The sequence below is a fragment of the Mustela lutreola genome, chromosome 3, assembly GCF_030435805.1.
Source record: "Mustela lutreola isolate mMusLut2 chromosome 3, mMusLut2.pri, whole genome shotgun sequence".
Taxonomy (NCBI): Eukaryota; Metazoa; Chordata; class Mammalia; order Carnivora; family Mustelidae; genus Mustela; species Mustela lutreola.
The window spans coordinates 64838823-64862151 of NC_081292.1; the positions used below are offsets into that span (position 1 = coordinate 64838823).

The 23329-nt window shown below is 36.0% G+C and overlaps 1 protein-coding gene across 8 annotated transcripts in view; it reads right to left on the reverse strand.

Annotated features, from left to right (window-relative positions):
• Positions 1–23329, reverse strand: part of PREX2 (phosphatidylinositol-3,4,5-trisphosphate dependent Rac exchange factor 2) — a 356760-nt gene that overhangs the window by 212912 nt on the left and 120519 nt on the right. For all 8 annotated transcript variants that reach the window (XM_059166273.1, XM_059166268.1, XM_059166269.1 and 5 more), the window contains 7 exons: positions 21142–21242; positions 12876–12979; positions 12110–12159; positions 9406–9481; positions 6307–6379; positions 235–377; positions 38–130 (listed from right to left, as the gene is read on the reverse strand). In XM_059166273.1, the coding sequence (XP_059022256.1) occupies positions 38–130; positions 235–377; positions 6307–6379; positions 9406–9481; positions 12110–12159; positions 12876–12979; positions 21142–21242 (640 nt within the window). The remainder of the gene's footprint in view (positions 1–37; positions 131–234; positions 378–6306; positions 6380–9405; positions 9482–12109; positions 12160–12875; positions 12980–21141; positions 21243–23329) is intronic.

A 23329-nucleotide genomic window follows, 5' to 3' on the forward strand; every position in this document is an offset into this window, starting at 1 on the left:
GGACAACAAATTTAAATAAAATGGTGATTTACATTACCTCAGCATTAGACCCCTTTTCTACCAACTTTATTATTGGAACTTTATTTTTGTCTTCTAACCCAAAACCATAGCTGCCTTCATTGGATTTAATCTGAAATGCAAAATATTAATGTTACTAATAAAGAAACTATGAAAAAAGGTACAAATCAAACAGAATAAATGAAGAAAACTTATATAACATATTGATGATCTTACCAATAGTGATTTGGCTATAACATTTTCCACAACTTTTAAATCATGTTTCATAAGTCGATGCTTCATATTTGATCCTTCCATTTCCTCATCCGCAAAAAAGCGGAAAAGCAGGGGTTCATCTTTGAATTCACTTTTTTCAAGGACTACAAAAACAGAGATCCAAATTGTTCCAATTAATCCAAAAACTGAAACCATTTTCCATAATAATAGACATTAAATAAACTAATATCTGTCCTATAACCTCAATGTCATACTCTTAGAAGAAGTTTCATTCACAAATATCCCTATGATATTATTCTATTTCTTTCAACAGCTTCAAGCTGATATTTCCTCTAAATTACTATTAAGTAAAGAATTTTGAATTTTTTTTTATTAATTTTTTATTTTTTATAAACATATATTTTTATCCCCAGGGGTACAGGTCTGTGAATCACCAGGTTTACACACTTCACAGCACTCACCCAAGCACATACCCTCCCCAATGTCCATAATCCCACCCCCTTCTCCCAAACCCCCTCCCCCCAGCAACCCTCAGTTTGTTTTGTGAGATTAAGAGTCACTTATGGTTTGTCTCCCTCCCAATCCCATCTTGTTTCATTGATTCTTCTCCTACCCACTTAAGCCCCCATGTTGCATCACCACTTCCTCATATCAGGGAGATCATATGATAGTTGTCTTTCTCTGCTTGACTTATTTCGCTAAGCATGATACGCTCTAGTTCCATCCATGTTGTCGCAAATGGCAAGATTTCATTTCTTTTAATGGCTGCACAGTATTCCATTGTGTATATATACCACATCTTCTTGATCCATTCATCTGTTGATGGACATCTAGGTTCTTTCCATAGTTTGGCTATTGTGGACATTGCTGCTATAAACATTCGGGTGCACGTGCCCCTTTGGATCACTACGTTTGTATCTTTAGGGTAAATACCCAATAGTGCAATTGCTGGGTCATAGGGCAGTTCTATTTTCAACATTTTGAGGAACCTCCATGCTGTTTTCCAGAGTGGCTGCACCAGCTTGCATTCCCACCAACAGTGTAGGAGGGTTCCCCTTTCTCCGCATCCTCGCCAGCATCTGTCATTTCCTGACTTGTTGATTTTAGCCATTCTGACTGGTGTGAGGTGATATCTCATTGTGGTTTTGATTTGTATTTCCCTGATGCCGAGTGATATGGAGCACTTTTTCATGTGTCTGTTGGCCATCTGGATGTCTTCTTTGCTTTAGAAATGTCTGTTCATGTCCTCTGCCCATTTCTTGATTGGATTATTTGTTCTTTGGGTGTTGAGTTTGCTAAGTTCTTTATAGATTCTGGACACTAGTCCTTTATCTGATATGTCGTTTGCAAAAATCTTCTCCCATTCTGTCAGTTGTCTTTTGATTTTGTTAACTGTTTCCTTTGCTGTGCAAAAGCTTTTGATCTTGATGAAATCCAAATAGTTCATTTTTGCCCTTGCTTCCCTTGCCTTTTGCGTTGTTCCAAGGAAGATGTTGCTGCGGCAGAGGTCGAAGAGGTTGCTGCCTGTGTTCTCCTCAAGGATTTTGATGGATTCCTTTCTCACATTGAGGTCCTTCATCCATTTTCAGTCTATTTTTGTGTGTGGTGTAAGGAAATGGTCCAATTTCATTTTTCTGCATGTGGCTGTCCAATTTTCCCAGCACCATTTATTGAAGAGGCTGTCTTTTTTCCATTGGACATTCTTTCCTGCTTTGTCGAAGATTAGTTGACTGTAGAGTTGAGGGTCTATTTCTGGCCTCTCTATTCTTTTTTTTTTTTTTTTTAAAGATTTTATTTATTTATTTGTTTGACAGAGAGAAATCACAAGTAGATGGAGAGGCAGGCAGAGAGAGAGAGAGAGGGTGAAGCAGGCTCCCTGCTGAGCAGAGAGCCCGATGCGGGACTTGATCCCAGGACCCTGAGATCATGACCTGAGCTGAAGGCAGCAGCTTAACCCACTGAGCCACCCAGGCGCCCTCTGGCCTCTCTATTCTTTTCCATTGATCTATGTGTCTGTTTTTGTGCCAGTACCATGCTGTCTTGATGATGACAGCTTTGTAATAGAGCTTGAAGTCCAGAATTGTGATGCCACCAACGTTGGCTTTCTTTTTCAATATCCCTTTGGCTATTCGAGGTCTTTTCTGGTTCCATATAAATTTTAGCATTATTTGTTCCATTTCTTTGAAAAAGATGGATGGTACTTTGATAGGAATTGCATTAAATGTGTAGATTGCTTTAGGTAGCATAGACATTTTCACAATATTTATTCTTCCAATCCAGGAGCATGGAACATTTTTCCATTTCGTTGTGTCTTCCTCAATTTCTTTCATGAGTACTTTATAGTTTTCTGAGTATAGATTCTGTGTCTCTTTGGTTAGGTTTATTCCTAGGTATCTTATGGTTTTGGGTGCAATTGTAAATGGGATGGACTCCTTAATTTCTCTTTCTTCTGTCTTGTTGTTGGTGTAAAGAAATGCAACTGATTTCTGTGCATTGATTTTATATCCTGACACTTTACTGAATTCCTGTATAAGTTCTAGCAGTTTTGGAGTGGATTCTTTTGGGTTTTCCACATATAGTATCATATCATCTGTGAAGAGTGATAATTTGACTTCTTCTTTGCCGATTTGGATGCCTTTAATTTCCTTTTGTTGTCTGATTGCTGAGGCTAGGACCTCTAGTACTATGTTGAATAGCAGTCGTGATAATGGACATCCCTGCCGTATTCCTGACCTTAGCGGAAAAGCTTTCAGTTTTTCTCCATTGAGAATGATATTTGCAGTGGGTTTTTCATAGATGGCTTTGATGATACTGAGGTATGTGCCCTCTATCCCTACACTTTGAAGAGTTTTGATCAGGAAGGGATGCTGTACTTTGTCAAATGCTTTTTCAGCATCTATTGAGAGTATCATATGGTTCTTGTTCTTACTTTTATTGATGTGTTGTATCACATTGACTGATTTGCGGATGTTGAACCAACCTTGCAGCCCTGGAATAAATCCCACTTGGTCGTGGTGAATAATCCTTTTAATGTACTGTTGAATCCTATTGGCTAGTATTTTGTTGAGTATTTTCGCATCTGTGTTCATCAAGGATATTGGTCTATAGCTCTCTTTTTTGGTGGGATTCTTGTCTGGTTTTGGGATCAAGGTGATGCTGGCCTCATAAAATGAGTTTGGAAGTTTTCCTTCCATTTCTATTTTTTGGAACAGTTTCAGGAGAATAGGAATTAGTTCTTCTTTAAATGTTTGGTAGAATTCCCCCGGGAAGCCGTCTGGCCCTGAGCTTTGTTTGTTTGGAGATTTTTAATGACTGTTTCAAACTCCTTACTGGTTATGGGTCTGTTCAGGCTTTCTATTTCTTCCTGGTTCAGTTGTGGTAGTTTATATGTTTCTAGAAATGCATCCATTTCTTCCAGATTGTCAAATTTATTGCCGTATTTTTTCAATGTTGACTTTTTTGTACTCACCCAAATTTAATAAAAGATTATACTGAGTCAAAAAATGTATGTAATCCAAAACATAGAAGCCTACATTGTTTTGAATTTGTAGTAAACATTTGAAGTGTGTTTTTAATATCCTGAACAATGATGGGAAAATTCAAATGGGTAAGTGTTGCTCTTATGTGTGTGAGCAATTCCCATGGTGGCTACTTGTGTTCTAACACTTCAAACCAGAAATATATCATCTGGGTGAAATGTGATTTTAGTTTCCACTAATTCTTTGGGTTGGTTTTTTTTTAAAAAAACATTATTCTCAAATAATCTTATTTCAATAAAGGTCATTTTCCCCTTTTATCTGAATATTAATATTTTTGCCCAAAGTCCCAAAGATTAACCTTTTTAAAAATAAAGCTAAATACTGATAGAATTTATATTCAGTGAGATCCTGACATCAGTCAAAATATTTTAAAAGAGAAATATTCTCTTATTCCTATTTATGTATGCTTGGTAGGTTGAAGCATACTTGTTGGAACAGGGTAATTCACTGAGCAGGGTAGCCAAAGGGAAGATGCTTGTCCCATGGCACTGTACGAGGTCTGGCTTTATGACGAGACAGACCTCCAGGTGTGGGGTTGATGCTGGGTGTGACTTTGGGAAAGTTACTTAAACTCTTTGAACTGTAGTTTCCTCATCAGAAAATGGGGGCAATAAAATCTTCTTCATAACATACAGAACTAAAAGTGAGGTAATAAATGTGATTAATTTGGCATATAAAAACTAATACAAAACTAGTTTATTTCATTATTTTTACAGAGTTCCAAATAATAACTGTTGACCGGATGATACATGTATTGATGATCTTTGCAAGGAAGACTGGCCAGCAACTTGGGTTAACAAATGAAACTATCAAGCACAAATTAAAAAGTAAAGTGTTACAGCTGACAATAGAAATGAGAATATATTTGAGATCAAGTTAGGTCTTACCTACAAGACCCAAGCACTTCCCCCAAACTTGTATGGTGTTTTGCTATTGCTATTTTCCTCCAAAAAATAGTCTGCTTGACCAGAGTGAGAAAGGACATCAATATGGCCAGGGAGGGGCCAAATTGGATGTGCTTAGACTTTTTCTGACTTACACTTTTGTAGTGAAAACTTTTGTTGTTAACTCAATATTTTTAACTCAATACTTAATTTTTTGTTATTTTATTTATTTATTCATATTTTTGAGAGAGAGAGAGAGCATGTGCATATGACTACAAGCATAAGAGGGGCAGACAGAGAGAAAGACTCTCAAGCAGGCTCCACATTGAGCAAGAGCCTAATGTAGGTTTGATTTCATGATCCTGAGATCATGACTTGAAACAAAATCAAGAGTTGGCTGCTTAAATGACTAAGCCTTCCAGGCACCCCAAATCAGTATTTTAACATAAATATTTAGATAAAATGACTACTTGTTGATACTTTAAAAAGAAAAAAAAACACCAACAAAATATTTGAAGGTTTTCAGCCTGATATTGTAGTTTTAATTGCTTATAATAATATTGTTTCTCCCATTCAATAGTTTATTCATCAGGGACTGATATTTCTCTATCACATCTCACACAGTGCTCTAGAGATAGTGGGATGTAATGGAATCTCAAATGAATGTATGCTAACTAAAGATGCTCTCAACACAACTGAAGGTTTTGATTTTGTTTTTGTTTTTGAAGGTTTTGCCTTCTTCAGAGAACGGTGATAGATAACATTGGGGCACCTGAGTGGCTCAGCCATTTGAGCAATTGACTCTTGGTTTCAGCTTAGGTCATTCTCAGGGTTTTGGGATTGAGCCCAGGCTGGGTCAACGCTCATAAGGGAGTTTGCTCTAGATTCTCTCTCTCCCTCTCTCTTTGACTCTCCCCCATTCTCTCTCTTTATAAAATATACAAATCTTTTTTTTTAAGTAATAACCTTCTAAAAGTAATTGACAAATAGGTAGAAGTGTTATCAATATGTGTTTATAAGCATATATATGTTATATATATGTAAACAGTGAAAAATATGAGTTTGTGGAATCTATAAGATGCTATGAATAGAGAGGGAAGACTAAATCTCATTATTTTTAAAATTTAGGTGAAATGAAGTTCATCAAACAAGAAAGAAAATCTTTAATTAGTAGCCAAAATGAAACATTTTTTCCAGAGATTTATAATTTTATCTCTGGTGAAATTTTAAAATCATTTTTCTATTTTCTAAAAAGAACAATGATTATCCAACCATAATATGCTCTCACTTAATCATTTTAACATACTGGCATTCAAAAAACCATAAGTGTGATCGAAAGTAATTTCAAAGGGTTTTTTTTCAAAGCTACTTAAAAAAAACGTCTAGTTCAAGTTTTTGCTCCTCTGGAGTCAGTCTAGAAAAAGAAAATAGAAGTTATGGCAAGTGGTAGATAACAGCAATGACATAGGAATGGCACCAGTGGTGAAATAAAATGCAGATATGATCTGGTCTGGGCACATGGCAAGACCCATACAGTTTTATTGATTCATCTCTAAATGAATTCACTAAAACAATGAGATAGTCCCAGTGCCCTAACAAAAACAAAACAGAAAAATACATCTGTAAGCTTCAGGATTAAAAATACCTACCATGGTGCATGAATCCATTGTCACAGAGTCCGACACCAAATATCATTGCCTCTTCTCTGGTGCGACAATCCCCCTGTTAACCACAAAAACATGGCACAACTTTATAGGCAACTGAAGGCTTTGTTGTGTCTTCACTGCATTTGACATTCCCAGCACCACACTGACAGAAACATTCTTTTATTAGGGCACACACTGCTTTCATAAGCTCATGATGTACCTAATTGCTATAAAACATTCAATTAAAACATCTTTTTTTGACATTAAGGGAAAAAACAAAGATCTATTTCTTGAGTAAAACCATACTGTATTAAACATGAAAATTTATAAATAACTAAAATTTATTGCTACCACAAGTGATCCCTTTCTCTTATTTTTTCAATCTTGTATCCCAATTGTGCAGCAAGAAAATATCCTATGTATTGAAAACACACTAAAGTTAATGAAAAATCATTATGCATAATCTCTACTATCACATTCCTTCTACCAATGGTCTTGCTCTTTAAGGACCCCTAAAGAGACTCAATACAGGGTGATTTATAAGACTCTAAAAGTAAATTGTTCAGCTGAGCCTGTAAATACAAGCTTCTCTTTCACTCTCTTGCAGAAAAAATAATCATATCATATAACTGAAGCAAATATGAAAGCCCAATGCAACCTTCTGTTAGGTTTTTATCCAGGAAACTTCTATTTTATTCATCTAAGGACTCATATAAAGGAACAAGCATATGTACATAGGTGTGTTTAAACTTAGAGTTGTAGATTTAATGGTTTAGAAGTACTTTCTCATTTTAATTCTTCCTAGTCGGGTTGTTCCCCTGAACTCTGGACTCTGTGCTTATTTTTGTCCTTGCTTTCACTCAAAATCGATTATTCATACCTACAATGCATGTTTTACATGTTTTATCCACCCACTTGTTTTAAAGTATCTGTTGTTAGTCCTAGCAAGTTATTCTAATGTCCCTGTGCTGTTTTCTCTGTTTGATCATAATTCTAGTAAGAAGTAGACAGTTGTGAAAAAAAAATCTGTCAAGATGAAGGGACTTGTCCAATTTTGCATAACTATTTATCAGAAGAACCATCATGAGATGGTAGGTTACCTGAGTCCCGTTCCATCACCCTAATTTCTACAAGATATAATTTCTAAGACCTTGTTGTAACAGACCACTAAGAAAATCTGAAGAAAAAAATAACTGCAACATGGTTCAGTTTTTATTCTGTTTTTTGATGCTCATATTTGAAAAGTAAAACAATGCCAAAAAAGGGGAAAAAAAAAAAAAAAGGTGCTCACTGCTTTCCTGAGTCAGGACTTTAAATATTTATTAGGCACCAACTTTCACTTCAAAAAACCTTTCTTCAGTTTTCCCACATGGTCAATATATAGTATAAGAGAGTGTGAATTCAGTAAGATTTTAATTGCTATGTGAAATGCCAACTCTGATATTAAGTACAGAACCAATTCCAATGACACATATTTGACCATAATGTTATAAAAGTCTGACTCAAGTAAACCCATTGCATGTATGAATTAGTTTTTGGTTTTGTTTTTAAGATTTATTTATTTATTTATCTGACAGACAGAGATCACAAGCAGGCAGAGGGGCAGGCAGAGAGAGGAGGGGAAGCAGGCTCCCTGCTGAGCAGAGAGCCCAATGTGGGGCTTGGGGATCATGACCTGAGCCGAAGGCAGAGGCTTTAACCCACTGAGCCACCCAGGCGTCCCTGAATTAGTTTTTATCTAAAAATAATTGCTTGGTTTAATCTAAAATCCTAACTTCTAAATAGAATACATTTAAGTGCTATAAATACAAAAGCAGGAAGTCTTGGATAGTCTAGAAATTAAAATTAAATAATAAAAATCTCAAAATTTATGTGCACAGATGAGTTGAATATGAATTAAACATATATTGAATTGCTTCAAATATTGATATTTGAAGCAAAGAACATTCTAGGATTATCAAATGTAGGCCACTTTATTTAATTACAAAAAAGTAAAAACTCTTTATGAAATTGACTCAAATACCTAAGCATAACAACATTTCAACCAAGCAATATCCCTTAACAAAACAGTAAGTTCTGTCAAAGTGTTTTGTAACCAGTATTAAACACTGTTTATATATTAGGTGACCTAGAATGATAAAACATTTAAATTTATATTTGAATTCTAGTATATTGGGGGTAAATGCCCTAATTTGCAAATAACGTTTTCTCAGTACCTGCTGTCAGCTCCCATGTTCTGAGAAACAGAGCAACAATAACAATAAATTTCATACTTTCCTATTTAAAATGTATGTAGATAAATAGTAAAGCTTATATTGTCAAAGCACAATTACTATCTAACAGAAAGACATAGGGAGATTAGAGTAACTTGCTAGGACTAATAAACAGATATCTTTAAACAAATTATGAACAAAACATGCCAGAAATTTCAGTGTCTGTGAGTATGTATTCTTCAGTGATATATTCAAATTACACTTAGGGTTTGTTTGTGTTTTTTTTTGTTTTCTTTTCTTTTCTTTTCTTTTTTAAGTTGGCACCATGCCCAGCACAGAAGCCCATGTAGGTCTTGAACTCATGACCCTGAGATTGAGATGTGAGGAGAGATCAAGAGTCAGACGCTTAACTGACTGAGCCACCCAGGTGCCCCTACACTTAGTTTTTCACTGGATCTCAGTTGATATTTTTTTTAAAGATTTTAATTATTTACTTGTTAGAGAGTACAAGTAGTCAGAGAGGCAGGCAGAGAGAGAGGAGGAAGCAGGCTCCCCGCTGAGCATAGAGCCCGACATGGGCTCGATCCCAGGACCCTGAGATCATGACCTGAGCCAAAGGCAGATGCCCCAACCCACTGAGCCACCCAGGTGCCCCTCAGCTGATATTTTAAAAATAGGAACATCTTGCTCTTAAAAGACCATATAGCATAAAAATTAAGTTTGAATACCATAAAGTCAGATTCAAATCCTAACTCTGTATTACCTTATGAACTTAGTCAAGCTATTTCCCTGTGTCTCCTCTGCACATGGTGACCAAAGAAGGTACCTAAATCACCTCAAAGCTTAAAGCAGCAGCAAATGTAACTCAGCAAGTTCTTTTTCTATTTACCTGTGCAATTAACCAGTCTATCAGCTTGTTGGCCATGACTACAGACTTGTAGGTTCGTAGATGGTAATCTTTATCTCTATAAGGAAAAAGAAACCAAAACCGGTGAGAGGATAAGTAAGAGCAGGAAAATGTTTCATTTAATATCGGTGTGCAACAGAAAAGTCTACTAAATATAATCTGAATCTATTATCCACATTATGTGCAAATAAGAGAGGTTTACAAGATATATATAACACAAGAAAATTCCTTCATCAGCTTATATTGGAAGAGAGCCACAATGATACCAAAACAGGATAGTTCACCTTTGACATGTTCGTATACACAAATAAATTATTGCTTCTATATTATCTGACAATGATTTAGCTAAAAATACAGTATCTCATTATAAAAGAATAATAAAAATAGAATTTCTTCCCTTAAAATCAAGAAAGAGCCTAAAAAACAAAAACAAAAACCAACAACAAAAACAACTCCTCAAAATGTGGAGAATAAAGCAACCCCTTTTATTCCTGAATTCTCCAGGAAGGCTGGATTAGCACTGGAGGATTATTTGTTTGGCTCAGCTGCAGTGGCATACAGCAGGTCCATCCTAAGATAAACATGCTGAGAACGCTGTCATTCATCTTGTCTGATCAGAGCATGGACAAGTGACACCTCATCCCCAGGGAACCAAAGGAACCAGCTGACTCTACATTAGCCTCTCCTTTCAGTAGACTTCCCAGATCTGGGAAATCATTCAAAGTTAAGTTAGATACCAACAAGTGTTCCTGATCAGAATGGGGCCCCCAGGGCAGAAATCTATAATTCATTCATTTTGCAGGCCTACATCAAAGAGAAAATGACAGTCTTTTCAAAATGTCAAAAGATCGGAACTGCAAGCAACTTGAAGTGATAAATAATTACTAGCTCTGCTCACAGTTCTTTAGCCCCTGTCAGCAACTGACAATTAATACTGACATCATTTTTATCCACCTTCATAAAAAAAAGTCCCTGAAAAATAGTTGGTATTACTAAAAGAGATTTTAGTAATAAATACACCAGGTTAGCCAGTAATCAATAGCAGATTCTTTTTTTATTGATTTTTAAAAATTAATTAATTAACTATTAGTTAATTATCTTGGTTTCCATAAGCACCAATAAGAAGGAAAAGGATAGTCAGTATATTATAAAACACACGAGGGTTAGTGAATTCTTCACCCAAGTAATTTTTCATTTTGTAAGCTGAGTTCACACATATTAAAAGCATGACTATCATACATTCCATCTGTTTTATGTTTTTTTCCCATAAATTTTTCCTTAACAACTCATAAACAATTGTCATTTCTAGCCAAAGAATAATCCCTTCTTATCAGCTCTTATGGAATGTAATGTTCTTGATAAGAAATCCCATATAGCTAAAATATATTTTCAGAGCACATTTTCTCACATACGAAATCTACATATACACAGGTAACATGAAAACTGTAACCATGATCGTTTTTATGAGTTTAGCAGAAAAAACAGATTTAAGTACCAACTTACTATTGAGTGAAGTAACCATCTTTTAGTGTTAGATTATCCAAAATATTTTCAGGGAGGCTATGCTAGAAATCTAGTAGGGAATCTATAAATATAGCTTCATTTGCACTTCTTTTTACTTTAGGAAGTCTGTTTGTGAAAGCGGACAGGGCAATTTCAGGAATGATGGGTAAATTTTCTTTCTTCCTCCAGGATCTGCACTGTGTTCTCTATAAAACATTAGTGAGCATTCCAATACACTTAAACAGCCACTTTGGGATTTTTTTTCCCCCCTAAGTTCTGAGTTTCCTTGAAATTGGAAACCGGAATGAAAAGTAGAAACACAGCACATCAAACATTTGGATTCTATAGCCATGAATGAAAAAAAGGTTTTTATTCCTTTTGGAAACAGTACATCCATTTTTTTTTTTGTCCTGAATATTAAGTTTCAGTCAATAAACTCTGAATGATAGCTGGCCATCTGAAATTAGTGTAACATCATACTACATTCTATCAGTGTATATCAGTATAAATTTTATAAAAATACATTACTTCAATTAGTTATCATAACACAAAACTCAGTTTTCTGCTGTCTTTCCAGAGAGGTAAACTGAAAATTAATTATGATTCCACTTCAAAAAAAAGGGCATATCTTTTCAAAAGGAAAAATTGGTAGAGAATACAATTATACTGTTTTACTTATTAACTCCAAAGTAATTCTGAATTTTCAAGTATAAAATCTTTCCTTTGGATAAAAGAGTATTACACATATTATAAAAATACATATCCAAGAATTGATTACACAATTTACTGAGAAAGGAAATCATACAGTAATCAGAGTAGTATTTATAGTAAATAATATTTTCAAATTCTCTCCCAGTGAACTATTATTTACTAAATATTAACTAAATGTGGATTATTTCATTATCAACTCTATAATTTAGTTGAATTAATGACTAATAACTTTAGAAATCAAAATAAAAAAGTGGGAAAATGCATAATTAGAGTCTCAGAAAATTTAGAAATATTTTCAGGTTAATTATTACTTAAAATAATCTTTAAAAGTAAAATTTCCACTTATAAAATAAGTGAAATAATAAAATAAAATAATAAAATAAACCAAGAGGTTTCAGCTGAATAATAAATACCTAATATGCAATACAAATATTGCCATGTAAGTTGCCCAGAACTTAGAAACCAGACTCACCTTATCACTGGAGTAAACAGACTATGAAGACGGCAATATAATCTCACTCCCTATTATAAAATAAAGATATGTCAAAAACAAGGAGGATCATTCAAAGTTCAGACCAATGAAATTTTGAGACAAATCCACTGTCAACATTCTGGAATCATTATATAATCTCTACCAATTTAAGTTATTCAACTACTGCATTACATTAGAAAAACTTAAATAATAACTTAAATAACTAACTAAATAAATAAATAACTTAAATAATTAAAAACAGGATTAAATTGTACTATGAATTTGTCATATACATATGACATATACATATATAAAGAGTTAAAATTATTTTTCTTAAAATGTAGAATTCCAAACTATTAGCAGAAAATAAATCTATGCAGCAACACTTCATACTATGTGTTCATTTTATGTCAGTATAAATCTCATCAAGTGTGCAAAGAAAACTGATGTTACATACATTTTATATACCTTTTTTAAAAATGTATTCACGTATAATGGCCACTTGTTGCCACATGTGACATACTTTTCAGTGCATATAATCTGAGGATGCAATTTCATTAGTTCCATTGAGAGCTACACAAGAGAATGAAAAAAATGATCTAACCCTAGAATTCTTTAAATAGCAAGAAAAGACTGAGAGGCTTGCTTATGAATGCCATTTTCTATACTAGAATTTTTTTTTAAGTCTCTCAACAGCATTTCGTCTTGGTGCAGTATGACAACATGAATTCTGCTATTGATAAAAGGTTCTGGGAGAGGCTGTTACCTTCGAAATCACGTCCTGCATTTCATTTCTTGGATAAAATGTTCCATCATCATAGCGGAATCTATATAACATCTGCTCTGGCTTGAATTGATGTTTATCAGTAACTAAGAACACAGAAACAATATGCTAAAATATCAACAATCTAAAAGTTGGCAAACAAAAACAAATAAATTTATAAAATACATATTCCCAAATGCTAAAACTACATGTTATATATATATATACACATACATATATATACATACATAAACATAAAAAACTTTTGCTTCCCTAACACAGTAATACTAATTCAGTATTCTGATAGGATTCATGTTAGGATTTTGTTATATAATACTTTTATGATTTCCATATAATGATTAAAGAAATAAGTTGAGATTGTAATATTGGGTTAGCATAGTACAAGGGTATGTACAGTGTATTATTTTATTTATATAAATACATAAAGTTGTGTTTTCTATTTCTTCACAGTGCCACAAAGTTGAGCAAAACGTGTCCTTCAAAGAGCAGATAATCTAACTAATGAGTTATAATTTAATTCTCAGTCCTAGAAGTGAATTTTAGTATTTATCTGTTTTATCCCACTGAAATCAGGCCAAGACCACCCATACACCAATCTTGACCATTTATTCTGTGTTTACATCTCTGGAGTAGACTATATAATATCAATATGCAACTTATTCCAAAATTTCAACAGCTTTCTGAAACTGAGAAATGCCTTTCTCACATGTCACTTAATATTTTTTGCCCTTAGTAGAAATGAGAATGGTCATCCTTTGCTTTCGTCCTTGAGACAAGAGTTTCATATTCATAAAGACTCCTATTTAAATTCCTCTCATTTTCTTTTGATTTCCAGGAAAAGTATGTTACAGACACTTTTAACCAAAAAATGATGTTTGTGGAGGGGAAAAAAACCCACAAATTAAACCGTTAAGAGTTTATATTTAAATATTTTCTTTAGAGGAAATGCAACATTCGCAGAAGAGATAATTTGTTGCAATGGGCTCTGTTTTCATGATTAACTAGAAGACTTTGACCTTTACTTTTTATTTAAAATGTTGAAGGGGGAGAAAAAGTTGTCAGAATTAATTTTCATGATCTCCATTTGATGAGGGGTGTCCAGGAGGCTCAGTACATTGAGTGTCTACCTTCAGCTCAAGTCATGGATACATGATCCTGGGAGGGAGCCCCAAATGGGGCTCCCTGCTCAGTGGGGAGGCTGCTTCTCCTGACGCCCTTCCCCCTGCTCGTGCTCTCTCACTCTCTCACTCGTGTGCTCTTTCTCTCTCATAAATAGACAAAACCTTAAAAAAAAAAAAAAAAAAAACCCTACATTTGTTGAATCCAGAAGAAAGCCAAAAGACTTATCACACATACACACACAGATTGGAAGTTTCAGCTATTTTACCCCAACCTACTCAAACCACATGCATGGCTTGCAGCCATCAGATCGACACAGGATGGCTGCCAAAGAAAGATAGAAAACACAGCCTTTTGCCATCTCCTTTTTTCCAGATCAAGCCAAAAAGAAAAAAAACACGTGTGAAAGAAAAATAACATGGCAAGAAATATTTTGCAATCCTATGGCATGTTTCGAGACCAGTTACTTATTTCTTCTCTACAATCTACCTATTCTAATTTTTATCCCCTAGGAGTCATTGAAATAAATGATTGTCTTGATATTTCAAAATTCAAGGAAACATTGGCCCCAAATGTCTCTTGCCACAATAAAATGATTGGTGGTTTAAAATCCCTATTCAAATGTCGTGGCCAGCATGAATCGACCAGGGTAACCGTGGGGGATAAGAGGATGATGAAAACAAGTTAAGAGACAAAGAGATGGGGGGCAGGAGGGACACTGAAGATGATGTCCCTCAGTGCCAAATTTATTCCACGTCTTACAAGCATTTATAAGGCAAACCAGAATAGAATTTATAAGGCATTACATCAGTACCTAGTCAGATGACCGCAAGTTCCTATAACAAGTTTACATTAAGTACAAGCAAAACTCATGAGCCCAGGTAGTTTTGGCTAAATCCATTAGCAAGACAATCAACCAGGGAGTGGGTTATGGGAGGTACAGAACAACAAGGATTAACTAAGAACTCAGGACTCTGGCCACATTGTTCCCTACTGCAGGGAGAGTGTGTGGGAAGTCACATAGGCGAGTGCACGACACATAGCACAGACCCTTTCTCAGTGCACTCAACTTTCCGGTCCTTAACCTTGTCAAGGTGTCCAGACTTTGAAGGAGACACAAGTCAGGGCCTGGTTTGGTCCTCGACTCCAGCCGTGCCGTGGCCTCCAACATTTAAATTGGAGTGCTTAGTTATAGGGCAAACTCTTACAAGACTTTGATAATTCATCTTGGGTTAATCTGGAGCTCTTAGCTATTGCCTTGAAAAAAATGGTGAATAGCTCTGCACTCAAATGCACTGCCGCAACTTCCTGAATGTGAAAAATAGGTTTATTAACTCTTGAGAGTACAGGTCATGTAAGAAAGGTTGCTTAACGCTGTCTTCTAAACAACTATGCAATATTGAGATATTACTAGGGATACAGCTGGCTTTCTACATGGTGGGGTAGGATTGCTGACCTATAGTATTCACCAATTTCTATGGTATTAAATATTCCCACACCAGCCAATTTCAAGCTACCAAAATAAAATCACTGAACACCGAGTTAGACAAGCAGTGATACATTAACACTAAGGACCTGGAGAACAATAAAATATAGTAAAATAATTAGAAAGTAATGAGTTTTAATAATATATGAACTTTGCTTATAGTATAATTTATGTACTATCTCTTCATATAATTTTTTAATAATAGCTGTGTCTTACAACTAGCTTGCAAATTTATAAGAAATTTAATTACCAGCTCTCTCAAGTTTGTATAAGCCAACTTCAGCACACTACTGGATATAATAAATGAGGTCTCTGAATTGCATAAGCCTTTATAATGTAAATAGTAGACCCAGACAAGAAAATGTATCAGCATATCATACCGAAAACATATGCTGTTTCAACCCAGTAATTCCTGGTATAGCAAGGCTTTGCTTTTATGAAGTTCTCAGCAATATTTGCAATGTGAATAATGGCAGCAGTAACAGTCAACTCTTCAAGTTTTCTCTCTTTAAAACAGATGGTTCATCCAACTTTATTTTAGGAACTCTATTTTCACTAAATGCAACTGAAGCCACATACCAATAACACTAGCATGTTTGGCTCATATTTCTACATTCAAATAAAATTATTAATGTGAAATTGCATAATATGTTCTCCTACTCCTAGTTCAGGGGAATCTGTACTAGTTAATTTTGGGCACTTAAAGAAGCGATTACTTTTAGCAACAAAAATTCTGTATCCCAAATCTGACATTACAACTGATCAAATCCTGAAACAATAAAACTACAGGACACTAAAATCAAACTGACAAATAGAATGATACTAATAGAGAGTAGTTAGTGCTTTATCAGAAAAGGAGTTAATTGGGTTATAAATATCATTGTTCAAAAAGATTTAAGTTCTTATAAGTTAAGTAATCAAAAAAGTTTTTGCATTTGAAATTTCAAAATAATTTTTTTTAAAGATTTTTATTTATTTATTTGACAGACAGAGATCACAAGTAGGCAAAGAGGCAGGCAGAGAGAGAGGAGGAAGCAGGCTCCCTGCTGAGCAGAGTGCCCGATGAGGGACTCGATCCCAGGACCCTGGGATCATGACCTGAGCCGAAGGCAGAGGCTTTAACCCACTGAGCCACCCAGGCATCCCTCAAAATAAATTTTGATCCAGAATTTATCTCTTTACTTCCTTTTCAAAATTGTATTGGAGAAAAGGGATATCTGAAGTTGGAGGATAAGTTGATTAGGACTGAAACTCTCCCATTCTGATATCCCTTACCGAAAAAATCTTATTTTTTTTTTTTTTTTTCTTTTTAAAGGAAGACAACTGGGGTGACTGTGTGGCTCAGTCGTTAAGCATCTGTCTTTGGCTCAGGTCATGATCTCAGCGTCCTGGGATCAAGCCCCTCATTGGATCAAGCCCCAAGCAGGAAGCCTGTTTCTCCCTCTCCCACTGCCCCTGTTTGTGTTCCCTCTCACTGTCTCTCTCTTTGTCAAATAAATAAATATGATCTTTTAAAAAATAATAAATAAAGGAAGGCAATTAAAAAATACAGTGAGAAACATCTTAACAATAAATAAGGGTGGTTCTCTCTCCATGTAACTCTCTGATTCCTTCAAAAGCTTTTAGCAGTTATAAACTGAAGAACAGGTCAGACCAAAAGACTATTCATGAAGATACTTAACAAATATTATTTAAACTCTGCTTTGTACTAACTTACAATTGACTTGTAAATGTTTGGCTAGCTACTCATGATTTCAGGGAAAGTCATAACAGTTTTGACATTGTAAGTCAGTGTAATGTCACCCATAATAGTTATGTTTTTGGTTTTCAGATCCCAATGCACTATGCAAATAAGTGACTAGTTCTCATATAATTTTTAGGTCACCTGTTATGAAATATAAAAGCAAGAGTAGAAGTGGGGCTTGAAAAGAACCTAATATCCCCTTCAAAGGACATCCCCTTCCCCACGCCCTGACTCTTCTCAGCTCTGGAAATACAATTTTTGTAATTAACTTTTATCTATTACAAGGTACCTCATATCAAAAAGGAAAATATCATAACAAACTTAGCGTGTAGGTCTTTCTAAATACAGTAAGCAATCCCATACAAGTACCAAAAGTCACATTTTTAAAATACTCTTTTAAATAATTTAAATAACAGAATCAATTGTTCACAGCTTTAAAATCTTTTTTATTTCTAACTCATAATAGTTTGAAATCACTCAAATTAACAATAGAAGTTAGGAAAACCTCTACTGAAATGTTAAAAGTCAGTTTTATGTTTGAAGTGGCGGGGGTGTGGGAGATTGGGGTACCAGGTGGTGGGTATTATAGAGGACACGGATTGCATGGAGCACTGGGTGTGGTGAAAAAATAATGAATACTGTTTTTCTGAAAATAAATAAATTGAAAAAATTTTTTAAAAAGTCAGTTTTATGACTATTATATGCTGATATCACTATAAAACATCGACAAGTTTATATAATGATTACTCTGGCTTTAATATAATTCCCTAGATTTTATATTGACCTGAGAGCTATACCTCAGTAGCAGACATTGGATTGTTGTTTACCAAATTGGTTTAGCTTTTATTTTCCCTGAGCATGAACCTACACTACATTTCTAAGTTTTTCTTGCAATAAGGAGTGGCCACGGAACTGAGTTGCATCTAACGACATGCACACAAAAGTAAGGCAAAACATGGAGTGTACAGGCCCATTTAAAACAAACAAACCAAAAACACCACCACTCTTTCAAAATGACCATTAAGAGCCCTGCATTGAAGGTAGGTGAGCCTCTCCCAGGACTAAAAGCCTGGTGCCTCCAACGTCCTCCACCAGTGACTGAATTTTACCTGAGTGAAAAAATAGCTTCTAGAATGGAAGCCACGGTACTGAGGTTTAAATCTGTTAGAGCAGCTATTGTTAACCAATACAGTTTTCCTTCTCAGTGTTCCCAACAAAAAGGTAATTATCCCATCCTGGTGGATTTCTACCTTTCTGAAAGGAAGTATGTCCACACCAGGATTGTTTGATGAATAAGGTAAAAAGATAGGTTTAAACTATTAGGCCATAAGAAATAAAGGCCATAACATGATAATTTTACACTAGGTAGCATAATATCTTACACACAGAATGGAGGAGAGAGTCAGTAAGGAAAGGAATAAACAAATAGTTCATAAATAGATTTTCCCTTCTTTGCTCTACTGGTAAGACAGTTCCTGGAAGTATGTAGCCTAAATGAGAAAGGAATCACCTGATTTCTGAAGGTCTATGATTGTATGTAAAACCTCTCAATAGTCCACCTACTTGAGCTTCAGTAGACTGCAGGACAAAACACAACATATTCCCTTCTTGACCCAAATATTCATCTGGGCTTGGGGTTAGAAGAAAGGAACGAGAAGCAGCCAAGTGGAAAGTCATCTAACTCAACATCTTTTCATTTTTACTTATGAGTTTTTGGATGATGTGTTTTAACACACTAGATGCTATGTGGTGTGTTTTCGCAGTGCTAAAGAATCAAGAACAAAATCACCTACAATTTATCACTACTATCATTTATTTACTAACAATATAATTACTCCTTTATTCATTCACTGAGCAAATATTTATTGAGCACCTACATGTGATGGGCACTCCAGTATCCTGTTCCTATAGTACTTCTATTTTGATGGGGCGCCAGAATCAATATGGGAGGTAAAGAGAGAAATAATAAATAAACAAATAAAATAGCATGATAATTTTAGAGAGTGCTAAGTTCATGAAGAAAATTTCAAAAATTAAAAACACAGTTTATGGTAATAGGATGAGATTCTAAAAGAGTGTCACTGAAGACATGAGTCATGAACACTGCGACTCTTGTCATTTCATTCACTGCCGTCCCTCCAGCACATAGAAAGGTCCCTGGTATATACTAGGAATTAATAAATAATAGTTGAATGAGAATTGCAAGAGCAAAGATCCTAAATGCAGAGTTATCCCAGAGTTAAGGAAGAGACAGAAAACCACAAGGGCCACAAAATAATGAGCTGGGTACAACATTATTTGCCAACTCACAGAGGAAGTCAGGAGCCCTATTATGTGGGGCCTTGTGGGCCATGGTAAGAGATCTGGACCATAGTAAGTAAGAGGTTCCACACTTTTCTTTAAGTGTAATGGGATGCCAGTAGGTGATTATAAGCAGGGGAATGCTTTGATCTTACATTTGTTTTAAAATGTCTCCAGCTGTTTCCTGGAGGCTGTGTCATAGGGATGGTGGACAAAAGCAGGAGCAAGGAAGGAGAAGTTGTAACTGGGAAGAAGGTGGGATCTGGAAGTGACATAAGTGGTCTGATTAGCGATCTATTTTGATGGAAGAATTCACAGGGAACCCAGGACGGTGAGGAAAAACTGGGAGAATCTAGTTCAGTTTCATCCCACTCTAATTGAAAAAAAAAAAAGAAAAGAACATTGAAGTAGCTTAGCCAAATACCTATGTTTATTCATAATTCCCTCTTTTTCTCCTCTCCCACATTCTGCATTAGAAATTCTTCACACTTTACTTCTCAGTCCCATTATCACTGCTTTCTTCCTTCTTTTTTACAGATCTCCTCAGGAAACTGGTGCTCTCTTGAAATGATTCCCATGATTGTATACACTGAGCTTTACACATACATTTTCAACCTCTTGCTGGGTGTTCCCCTGTGGATGTCTTATAACGAACCTGACAAAACCCCTTTATCCTCTCCCACCCTGCTCCTTCTCCTGAATAGTCATCCCTGTCAACCAGACAGAAATCTCACAGTAACCTGATCTTGCTCTTCACTCCTCATCTCCCACATCCAACAGTTTTCAAACAGGCTGCTTCAGCTTCACCAAAGTCTCCCAGATGGGCCACTGTCATCACGCCCTAGTACATAGCCATCATCCTCCTACTGCAGGGAAAGACGGGGGCTGCATGATGGATGGGGCTCACCCACAGTGTCTCCAACATCTCTACTCCACATTCCACATTGCTGCACCTAAGCATTCTGAAAGCCATGTTCTGGCCACTTTTTTGCTTAAAAGTGTCCGTCATCTCCTCATCTCCTTCAGAATAAACCCAACATATTACAGCCAGGGAATTAAGATCTTATGGGATCAGATGTGCCTACCTCTCCCACCAAACCCTTCCTCTCCAGTATATTCATCTATGAAGTAGACTGTCTTGCCTCGTGAGAGTTTGTGCTGGTTCCTAAGAGGCCGCCATGAGCTACCCCACTCCCATGCCTCAGGGAAGGACGTCCTTCTTCCCTTCTGCTCTGTCAGAGTTCTACTCATTTTAAATGCCTTACATGAGGCCCTTTCCCTCATAATGCAGCCCCAAATACTCCAGTTAGAACTTGCCATGTCTTCCTCCACTATTCCAGGTAAATACCTACCTGTATTTTTAATTTTTGCCTGTTTCATAGCCATTCACATTAAAATTAGCAAATATATCACCATAAACCCATACTCTACAAAATTCCCAGAACTGCAGTTCTATATATATTAGGTATTTGAAATGTTAAAAATACATAAGCATCCTATAATGTAGACATTTACTATAAGCCAGATTGGTTAACGGAATCAAGATGCTTCCAACTGGTGGCCAAAGAGAATAACTTAGTAATTAATAAAATAATTACCATGGTGGATGATTCCATTTTCTAATAATGCTTGTCCCAAGTGTACACCTTCCTCAGGCCTGTGAATCTCTCCAATTTCCAAGAGCCATGACACAAATTCACTGCAATAGAAATCCAGTGAAACAGTTAAAGGGTTTTCCCACCCCTGCCTCCCCAAGAAGACTATTTCTACCTTGCTTTCATCAAGCAGCCTTGGAAGGAGTCTCAGATATAAAGAATTACTTGCAGTGAGTTTCAGATTGCATTTTTTCACATATGCAAAGCCCCAAATTATTTAAACTTTACCCTATTCTAGAAAACCCATACCCATTCATTTTTACCTAAACCATATATAATACCTATTCAGCTTACTGAGACCTCTAATAAACACAAAGGGAAAATTATAGAGTAGTTTTAACTGTAAAGAGAATATAGCAAGATCCTAAAGATAGCAAACAGACAAAATAGACAGAATAATAATGACTTAATATAAGAGATAGACTGTCTGGAATATGGCTTTCCAGGCAAAGAAAACAGTGTGTTTGAACTCTAAGAAGGCAAACCAAAAAATCTGCACATCCCATATGGTAGATGGAATTCTAAACGTGTTCTCTTACCCCACTATCAAGAATCCCATCCCTTGGTTTTGTAACCAAATCCTAATCTAGGTAGTGGTATGAATGGATTTTGTATACGAAACTAAAATTCAAGTCAGTTGACCTCAAAATATGTAAATTATTCAAGTGAGCTTGACCCAGTCAATTGAACACTTTGAAGCAAAGAGTTTTCTCAGGCTGGTGGCATAAAAGTAAGAGAAAAATTAAAAGCACAAGAAAGATTCAGTGAGCCACTGCTGCCTTTGAAGATAGAGGGGCCACGTACCAAGGAACACAGGCAGATTCTGAGTGGTCCCGGCCAACAGCCAGCACAGAAGTAGGACTTATTCTTACAATCATGGGGGACTGAATTCTGTCAACTACCTGAATGTGCTTGCAAGTGAATTTTTCCTCAGACCCTTAAGATAAGGCCAGCCACAGCTCAGCCCTTGATTTAGGCCTTGAATTTGACCTTGTGAGACCCTAAGCAGACAGCCGAGCATTGCTCACCTCAACTTCTTTCTGACGTATAGAATTATGAGCTAATGAATAGGTGTTGTTTCAAGGCACTAGGTGTGTTGTTAGTTATTCTGCAGCAATATAAAATTAGTACACACCAATAGTTTTACTATAGTGTTTTCAAATTTTGAAGTTATTTAGTGGGGCACATGGCTGGCTCAGTTGGTTGTTTTGGCTCAGGTCATGATCTCGGGGTCCTGGGATCAGTCACACCTCCAGCTCTCTGCTCGGCAGGGAGTCTGCTTCTCCCTCTCCCTCTGCCCTTCCCGATGCTTGTGCTCTCTCTCTCTCTCTCCTCTCAGATAATACATAAAACCTTTATAAATAAATAAATAAGGTTTTTAATAAATCCATTCTTGTATTTAAATGAGGGGTGGGGGCGGGAGGACCTGGGTGGCTTAGTTGCTTAAGCATCTGCCTTTGGCTCAGGTCATGTTCCTGGAGTCTGGGAATCGAGCCTCACATTGGGTTCCCTGCTCATTGGGACATCTGTTTCTACCTTTGTCCCTCCCGCCTGTTGTGCTCTCTCTCTCTGATTCTCCCTCTCTCTCAAATAAGTAAATAAAATCTTTAGGAAAGAATAAACTGTCATCCAAAAGGAATATTCCAGCACAAAACCACCCATCAGAACTGCCTACCACATCCTTCTGCTGTGGCTGTGAAAGGCCAGGGAGGATGCACAAACCACATCTTTTACCATTTTGGGGTGGGGAGAGGAGCCCCACAGCACAGATAAGTAGGATGATATTTTATAACACAGGAGAGCACAAGCTTGGTACTGCTTTTCTGGCCACGTGGTATCATTAAAAGAACACTAAATAGAGAAACATTTTACAATAAAATATTTTATTGTGCTCATATTATAAAAATATAACATTTGAAATTTTACATAAAGTAATGGATACATTTTAGAACGATTTCAACATTGTGCAGAGCTCAGAGAAGCCAAGCTATAGAAGGTGTCAGGAAATTACCTTTCCATTTATTTCAAAACCAAAAGCAACACCTATGGCTAAAATCAAATAACCGAGGGGCATGAAATTCTAAAAATGGATATCCAGTCTAAAAAGTACATTTTAAGGCAGAAGAAGTTG